The 9,572-nt window shown below is 36.6% G+C and overlaps 1 protein-coding gene and 1 long non-coding RNA gene across 2 annotated transcripts in view; one reads left to right on the top strand and one right to left on the bottom strand.

The window, feature by feature from the left end:
- LOC106964880 (interferon-induced protein 44-like) overlaps nucleotides 1-1,845 on the top strand; it is a 6,852-nt gene extending 5,007 nt beyond the window's left edge. Inside the window, exons 3-4 of the mRNA XM_015060642.1 lie at nucleotides 1,529-1,629; nucleotides 1,687-1,845. Of these exons, the coding sequence (XP_014916128.1) occupies nucleotides 1,529-1,629; nucleotides 1,687-1,845 (260 nt within the window). The remainder of the gene's footprint in view (nucleotides 1-1,528; nucleotides 1,630-1,686) is intronic.
- A 194-nt stretch (nucleotides 1,846-2,039) lies between these two features.
- Nucleotides 2,040-6,189, bottom strand: LOC106964878 (uncharacterized). The gene is made up of 4 exons (XR_001428520.1): nucleotides 6,097-6,189; nucleotides 5,264-5,289; nucleotides 4,992-5,177; nucleotides 2,040-3,324 (listed from the first exon to the last, which is right to left on the bottom strand). It is a non-coding gene; the product is annotated as an uncharacterized LOC106964878 (long non-coding RNA).
- Nucleotides 6,190-9,572: the final 3,383 nt, after the last annotated feature.

The following is a 9,572-nucleotide window of genomic DNA, read 5'->3' as shown; positions in this document are numbered from 1 at the left end:
TACAAGAACAAAGAACGGGTGTTCTGTCAGGTCAGATCGTCATACGCTTAACACGAACTCACGGTGTTCTGTCAGATCAGCATACGTTGTCAGATAGTCGTACGCTTAGCTCAGACATGCATACACTGTCATTACCATATGATTTTATTTAATCAGCAACGTAGAATCATGACGTAGATCATCATACACTTGGTTATTAACAGTTGTATGGCATCCAGCTGCAGCCAGACCTGCTTTAAATACACTTTGAAACCACAACAACGCATGTATATCCATCTAGTGATCACATTATGTCATATTATAAACAATTTAATTACTTATTTTCGTCATAACTTGTTGCATATACTGACAACTACACTGACGGTCGGACTTCTTAATGCGCATGCGCTGGCATGGTACTCACTGCATGTATGGCTATGTGATAGAACACCGGCTATATCTGTCAGACACGTCATTACCATAAGATTTCATTTAATCAACAACATAGAATCATGACGTAGATCGTCATACACTTTGTTATTAACAGCGAAGCGCTGCTGAGTTAGCTGTGGCCATCGGATTTCTTACTATTTATGCAGCGCTATTCTATTACTGATGATTAGACAAACATTTTCTGCCGCTGAGAGGAAACCACTGCGCATGTCCTGGAGCGCCACGCGCGAGTGAAAGGTGGGGAGGGGAGGGGGGGGGAACAGAAACACGTAGTTGCTTGGATTTTAATCGGTGCGTTTTGCATCCACTGAAAACAAAGATGTTAACAAATAAAGTGAACAGTATGCTCATGCTGTACGTTTAGTGATATTTTCACAGTTGCGGTCTTGACTGGTCTTGAAATAAAATGCCGAGTCCTCAGAGCCCGAGACCGAGACAAGACCGAGACCAAATGCGGTCGAGTCCGAGACGAGACCGAGACCATCAAAAAATGGTCTTAAGACCGGTCTTAAGACCAAGACCAACTTCGAGTACCACAAAACTGCGGTTTAGGTGTATCCACTGGAGTTTTTTTGTCATTTATTCTGTTAGACCACATGGATTTGGTGTCTTTGAATACCAGAAACTATTGATTTTGAAACCAGGTTGCAGAGTTTTAAAAAAACAGCTCCGTTTTTGACATTGTAGCTCCATCTCTCTCTATATGTGCTGCATTCGCCTCTCTCTCATGAATAGCAAACATTGTGGGTTCTGCATTTTTATGTTGTTCTGTGGCGGAGTTACGGCCCGCCGACACATTGACAGCCATATATTGTTATGGCTATCAATGTGTCTTGATCTGAGCTCCTTGTGTGATCTATAGATTGTTGCCAAGAGGAATATTAGTGACACCATAATCAACAACACAGATGAGCTGAAGGCATTCACTACATTTTGCTTCTTGAGCCACAGGCTGAAATGATGACATGAAAAATTTCACCCTGACTTAATAATGATTCTGGATATGAGTTTGACTTGAATTACTGGCAATCATTTATTCTTCAGTTTTAATATAAATGTCACTCTTCCAATAACAGATCCATTTCTGTATCCATAGGTGTTCCTCAACTGGCTGTTCTCACAAACATTGACGAGGCGTGTATTGATACCAAGACAAATTTAAGAAATGTCTGCAGGAGCAAATATTTAAAGAAAAAAGTTTCAGTTGGACTTCTAAGAAACTCAATCACTTTTAACAACTTTTTTTTAATGTAGATTTCTGAATTCAGTTCAAGCTTTGGGATTCCAATAAACTACATCCTTCCTGTGAAGAACTATAGTCATGAAATCCAGACATGTTCAGATGTTGATACTTTGATCCTGAGAGCTGTGAGACTGATGATTGATTTGGGACATGACTTCACAAAGTGCTGAGATGATTTGGAGCCTGAGGAAATAACAAGCATGTATGATAAAGCCGCACATCTTCAAGGAATACAGGAAGAGACTGCTGATGCATTCAAGGTGTGCTAAGAGAAGATAGACTGTCTGCAGAGCTGTTCAAGTCTGAAAGAGGATCTCAGTGCTAAACATGAGCACCAACATCCAGAAGACTGATATCAGTGTTGAGCAGTTTTTTCAAAGTTACATGAATGATCATTTGTTCCTGACACACATTTCAAATAACATATTAGAGCAATAAATAGCATTGTTGTTGAGTGTATATGTCTATTTATTAAATAATTTAGCAACAAAAAGGGATATTGAATCAAAAACAATGCCTATTTTGTCAGTGTATGGTTTTTGATTGAAATACAGACTCTATAATTAGGTCAATTAAAAATTATGACAGTATATAAAAGCCATAGGTGGTGAAGAAAAATTGAGAATTTCTTTAACCTCAGAATCTTTCTGGAAAAGCAAGGAAATTTTAGAGTTTGAAATGTCAAAATAAATTTGACTTCTGGATACAATTTTTTGAAAAAAAGGAAATAAATGCATTGAATTATTTACACCTTTATTTACCAAGGAAACAGAATACAATTCACCTTCATTCAAGATAGGCAAAAGCTCAGAATATGCTAATATTAAAACACCTACAGCTACATCCATCACATAAAAGCAGCAACATAGCCACCAAAATAATAATTGAAAACCTGAATATATTAATTAATATATTAATACAATCCTATTAATGAACAGTCAAAAACATTTATAAGTGGATGTTTGTTACATGGTTTAAAATCTGTTGCAATTCTGTCGATCTTAATTCATTCTATTTTTATACACAACTCGTGTCTGAAGGCACTTAAAAAAAAACAATCTAACGCACCTATGAAGATCAGTGAGAAAAACTTGTTCAGTTTAAGACACTGGTGATTCAAATTTAACTTTGTTTGCACATTTAAACCAGAAAAATTCATAAATGACTGAACAAATTACATGAACACAGTTTAATGGAACATTCATGATTTTTTTGGACTTTAGAAGAAAGTCTTGGTACCTGGAGAGGAACAGGGAGGAACATGCGAACTCTAGGGTTTGAACCCCAAACCTTCTTGTTTCATACATGGTTACACTTGTACAAACAGGTACTCTGAGACATTAACACATAGCTATTACTTTCTGATTTAACTGGTTCCATTTGTTGATTTTTGTTTTACCTAAAACAAGAACAGCAACTGCGACACCACAAATAGAAACGGTTAATTCCACTTGGTTGAAGATAGGTTTGCATTTCATACACTGCATCTGTGTTCTGAGAACAGGTTAGTAACCCAGGAACACTTTCATGGAAGAGGACATGAACTTCTAAGTCGACGTTCCGATAAACTTCTGACCAGCTCCTCCCAGCGGTGGAGTAGTCTGGATCTCTGGTGTGATGCATCAGGACCAGGACGACTTTTTTATTGGCTGTACGAAGACAGAAAGAAATTATATATGAATACTTCAGTCTGTATCAACACACCATGATGTTACAGTGCAAATATTTCACAGTACAAATGTCTAATAGATTGCTACCACAGATACAAAGATAAAAAAAACCCTCAAACATCTTTTTATCAGAAGAAATGTTGCATGGTTTAGGCACATTTGGCCTAAACCATATTTGGTTATATTGTATTTATATTTCCCAGGGTGCTTAGTGACCTGTGTTTGTATCAACTTGTTACAACAAGTTTGCAATGGGTGAAGACAATATGATCTCACTCTCTTTTCAACATAAATGTCACTGAACAAAATTCAGTGTAAAGTTTAATAAAATACATTATCAGATCAAATATTTTGATCATGCAAGTTGAACAAATTATTAAATTCCATCAACTCAAAATGATTTATTTTGACTTGGTAATGTGAGTAAAAATCATCCAAAATTGTGTTTGTTCATCGACGTGCTGTTTTCTGCAGTGTTCTTGCATTTGTGATGTGAAATAACTGTTTTAAATTATCTATCAACTTGAACTTTAATTTCTAACATAAATCAAAAACCGTTTTCCAGTTATTTGTTTTTATTTTCATGGCAGCAACTGGACTTTCATTTTCAAGTTATGCCTCTTTAAGATGTTTTAGTGATGAAAAACAGATTTCCTTTGACTTTAATTTACAAACATTGTTACAGTGTTCAGAAAAACATTTCAGCTCTGTCTGCTAAATTGTATTTTGACCATGGTAAGTATTTTATAGATACAATAAATTACAGAGTTTGCTGCTCTGGTTACAGCTTCTGAAGAGGACAGTGGTAATCCTGATGGTACAGATTGTCAGAGCTTTGATGAACAGGACTTTGATACCAAATGTGGGAAATTGGAGGGCTGGAGTATTTCTGATTTCAGTCTCTGTCTTGAGAAAATCCGTAGAGTAACTTCCTATGGTTTGAACTTTAATCTTATAGATTTCATTGGTAATAAAAGTGATTTGATGTCACACCTGTATCTTTGTTGTAAGAATTGCTACAATCTGTTAGATTAACTTGGTGGATAAGAAACATTTATGACTTTTGTTTTTCAAAATGCAAAATGTTTTCTACCATGAGGTTTGGACACTCGGCTCAAATAAATATAACAAACCACCTCAGATCACCCTAAAGCTGCCTTAAGAGAATGTCTTATGTTGATATATTTTTTTTATTGAATAATAACATAAGAAAGAAGATAAGTAGCTTTGATTAGTCGTAATTATTTATGCATTTATGTTTATGTCAATATTTGACCTTAATGTTGAGTCTCTGTCCTGCCCCAGCCTTCAACTCCTTTTCAGATGGAAGGACGTCAGTGATTTTGTTTCTCTTCAATTTATTTAGATCAATTGATCTTCTGAGCTCTATTTTCCTACATGCTTATGTGTTCTTGGTACAACAGGCCAGGTGGGTAAAGCTGAACTGCACTGTAAAGAAATTGTGGTAAATTTACTATTTCACAAGTAAGGTACATACTTTTTCCTTATGGGTTCAAGTTTGTTTTTTTTCCCCCTTAATAAACTAGATCAGCATTTAAAATTAGTGCTTTTGCATTCACTCAGGCTAGCTTTGTCTGATTTGTTTTTCAGCAAACCAAAAGGAAAAATGTTGCCTGATTACTTACGTGGCATGTTTTGCATGGCTGCCTCCACATCTGAACCAACACGGGAGACGATGGGACAGAAAACAATGGTATACTGTCCATCCTGGTTTGTGCCCTCCAGCCTAACTCTGCTTCTCACTTGGTCAATCAGATCCACATCGGCACCATGAGTCACCCCGGTGGTGATTGTCTCAACTTTAACTGGTACTGTTTAACAGAAATAGAAAGCAGAAAATAGAGATGAACAGACCAGAGCAAATCAGAGCAAGATCCTTATTTACATGATCACTCACTTGAAAAACAGGGCATCTTCTGGCTCCTTCAAAAACAAACACAAACAACAACATAAGAAGATCCAGCCATTCACCAGTTGTTATTTTGTTAAGTTTTTAAATAAATTAAAAACTCCTCAAAAAATAAATTTACTTTACAAATTCTATTTTCATAGGGTCCAGATCAAGTAAGTCTACTTGCCAAACAAGCAGACAATGGTCATAAATCAATTATGCTTATGTTTGGCGTTGTGGGCAGGTCCCACATTCTTTTTTTTTTTCAGATTTTTCTTCCACTCAACTTTCCATTGATGTGCTTGGATAAGCAAGCGCACCAATGCTACTTTCACAATGAACTTTAGTGGCTTTGCCTCCATTTGGAGTGTGTCAGCTAATTTCTCAGTTTATGAGTCTTCCCAATTAATAGGCTGCAAAATATAACCATCATAATGAGCCGAAATGTACATTTGAAATATATTGTTTGTGAGTTATATTTCATGCACAAGTTTCAGTTCTTGAAATTATTTATTTAAATGTTTTATCGGCTCTTGTGGCCTTTGTTTGAAAGTGGTCAGACAGGAAAGTGGGTTGTGAGAGAGAAACAAGACAATGGGGGAGGGGTAATCACTGAGCCCGTGATGGTCGCGTCCACGAATAAGGTCTCCGTATCGATTCGTGGAGCTCCAATATCTAACTTGAAGCTAACTTCACTGCGGTATAACGCATGAATGTGTGCAATGTCACAAGTATCAATACGAAGTAGAAGTCCCCTTTATAAATTCTTGCTTTTTTCGTTACTTTATTCTATTATCTAATGTTCACTAACAACATTCAAATAGTTAATAGATTCATACCTCTTGCCGTGCTGCTGGTTTTGCTGTGCTGCTACTGAGACTGACACCGAATGAGGAAGGCTGCTCAACAAGCACGCAGTTTGCACGAATCACTTTCACTTTCACTTTCAGATAAAAATGGAAGCCCAGTTTTATAAAAAATGTATCTCATAGCTTTGCCTTAGCTAATTCATAATTATGAGATACTATGTCAATGTATCATGCTATAAAACTTGCTGTCTTATAGTAATGAGTCATTATTATGACTATGCATGTTTTTGTTTTTTAAAGCACCAGACAGTCACGTTTTATAAGAAGCCCGACCAAAAAACTCTTATTGAGCTTACTTTTAAACAGGCTAAAAAGTTAACAAGTTAAAGTTAAATAAATAATGTTATTTATTTTTAACATTGTAAAAGTATAAAATCACACACATGAACAGGGAATGCAAAAGACACATATTTTTGTACCACAATAATCTTAACATAAAAGTCTAGATGATGTGGTATTAACAATAAACATATGGGTTCTGTTTTCTTAATTTATACTTGTGATTAGTGAGTGAGTGACACTGAGTGTTTTGCATGTATTATTTTAGTATAGAATAGTTAAGAACTACACAGTATTCTTATGTCATAAACCTGACTTTACGATCACTATCTTTGTCCTTATGTTTTCACTTTTGTGTGAATTCAGAATTTTTGACTTTCCTGTCATTTTGCATAATAAAAGTTATTTCTATTCTATTCCAATTTTCCACTTAAATTTTAAGGTAAAAACTGATAGACATTTAGAACTACTTCTGATTTCATCCACTTTGACAACAGATTTAGTTCCATCTGAAGAAAACAAGCCCCAGATGATGATGCTGCTACATCCATATTTACCTGTAGATATGGTGTTGTCTTGGTGATGGGTTAACTTTACAGACTATAACTAAAAGTATACGTTTGGTTCCTTAACACAATTTCTCACAAGTTTTGGTTGAATTTAATCAAGCCTTGATGTTTTCTGCTATTCATTCCTCATTCCTTAATTTTCATTAGATCTCTATAGACTCAGTACTGCAGCACACAAAAGAGCTAAACAGAAACGTGTATTATGTGTGTGACATTATCACACCAACGCTGATAATATTCTATTATTCTTTCAAGCTTTATTGATTATTTGTCAGAGAAAACAGTTCCCAAACATCATATTACAATGGTTATAGACAGAGGTTATAAAGTTACAAAGGTCAAGGTTAAGATTACAACATGCATTAAGAAGAGTCACAAGAATTAATTCATTCAAAGCATCTATTTGATCTTCATTAAAAAGCAACTAACTGGACAGTTTATTATACCAGCTTCACTATCATAAACACTTTATTTTAGTAAAGTCTAACAATTGCAAAATCCTTTTTTTCAGTAGAGTTTCAATTTCATAATAAAGATCTTTGGAACCTATTAAATGTTTTCTAGTCTGCATATAACTGTACCTGTGTTCATATAGATCATTTTCTAATGACTATGTTTGTGTAAGACACATTAAACAACTTGTTCATACACATACAAGTTGTAGAGTTAACAATGGTATTAAGGAAGTCTTTCTTTAATAACTTTTGGTTTTCTTACATAAGACAGCAAAACTGAAATCAAATGAAAAAGCTGAGTGCCAAACCAAATCACAGGCCTCACCCACAGCCTGTCTGGATGCCAGAACCAGTTCAAGAGCCTCATCCAAGACCTGTCATCAGACAAGACCCAAGAAAAAACACAACACAATAGCCAATAGCCATACCCAACCAAAGCCCGATTCTGATCTGAATTCTTTTTGTGTCTTTCTAAAAAATGTCTTATTTGCAACACTGCCTTGTGATTTTGATCACAGCTCAGTAACCCTGGGACACTTTCGTGAAAGAGAACGTGAACATCCAGGACGATGTTTTCAATGCATTCTGACCACTGTATCCCAGCCGTTGAGTAGTCAGCGTCTCGGGTGTGGTGCATCAGAACCAGGATGATTCTTCGACCATCTGTTGAAAAATAAGAGAGAAATGAGAGATGAAGGCAGAACAGGACATCCTAACAGGAGGACAAGATTAGCCTTCTGAGTTTAGAAATGATTCCTTATTTAATATTTCTTCATTCTACTGGAAGAGCAGGACAAATATATCACAGTAAAGAATTTTGGATTTGGAAAGATGTTTGTCTGCATTTTCACAAATTTTTCAAATTTCCACACTGAAAAACCATTGAATGTGAATAACCCAGAACTGTGTCACACATAAAAGAAGAAATCCTTCTACACATTGTATTCTGCTTATCCAAGATAAGGTCACAGACTAATGTGAGAAAACAAAGCAAGGCTCATTGGCTTGTCCTTAGGTACCTCAAGGTGCCTCTAAGGAATACATACAGTGCCTTAACCTAAGATTAGTAAAGTAGAGTCCTAGTCTCATAGTCTACGTGGATTATTTAATTTCTCTCTGGGATCAGTAAAGTATTTCAGAATTGAATTGAGTAGACTGAGGTCCAATAACATTTAGCTTTACTTAATTGCATTATTGCTATTAATCAAATTGCACCACTCAGCACACTACAGTCAGTCATCGTCTTTAGGATCTATAAAGTATTTCTGAATTTGAATTCAGACACTTAAGACTCTCCTTTGTGACTTTGTTACTGTCTTGATGTGGCTCTGAAGGTTCAGGTCTGAGTCCATCACTACACCCAGATTTCAGACCCAATCTCTAGTTTCTATATAGTAAATAACTGAAGAGGTGCTGACTCTATTTCAGAGGTCTCATTCTCCCGGGCCAATTTCAACCCACAGTGCTATGTCTCGTGGCCCCCACCGTGATATCAAAGTATAATAGTGCGGCCCACAGGGTGAGCGGACCTTTGAAGGAAGTCCCGCCCACCGTTCCTAGTCATGGCTGACATTCGGTGCTAGGCTAAGCTGCACTGACTTCATGCTCACTACGCTTGTAACAATAGTATGGCGGATGATGGAACAGTCCGGTACCAGTTTCCCTTCCCTGCAGTCGCCATTCCGGTACTTTCTACCATTAACAAATGCCACGATCAAACGCAGAGAAAGGCTGCTACCAGGCTGCTCGTCTTCCGCCGCGCTGTTGTGACAAGTAGAAGCGGTAATGACGTCACGCGTCGAGACGTTCTCCATGTTGCTAGCTGGCTAAAGACCTCTATAAAACGTAGAACAAGAGCGACGCCAAGTAGAATAAACTTAGGGTGCGTTCACACTGCAGAATAAAGTGACCGATTTTTTATTTTTTTTATTTTTTTTATTTTTTTGACGTAATGCGACCTGTATCTGATCTTTTCATGACAGTCTGAACAACACAGGCCGGATTCTTTTCGAATGCGACCCATATCCGATACGCATCTGATTCAAATGCAACCTAACGTCAAGGACACATTCATCCAAACTGAACGTCACTGATTCTCAACAAATTCTGCATCCTGATACGCGCAAGTGGGAAGAAAAACAAC

The sequence above is a fragment of the Poecilia latipinna genome, unplaced genomic scaffold, assembly GCF_001443285.1.
Source record: "Poecilia latipinna isolate Pla-1442-1.1 unplaced genomic scaffold, P_latipinna-1.0 Scaffold1733, whole genome shotgun sequence".
NCBI classification, from domain to species: Eukaryota; Metazoa; Chordata; class Actinopteri; order Cyprinodontiformes; family Poeciliidae; genus Poecilia; species Poecilia latipinna.
The sequence above is the reverse complement of the archived record's forward strand: the minus strand, read 5'-3'. Positions and strand labels throughout refer to the sequence as shown.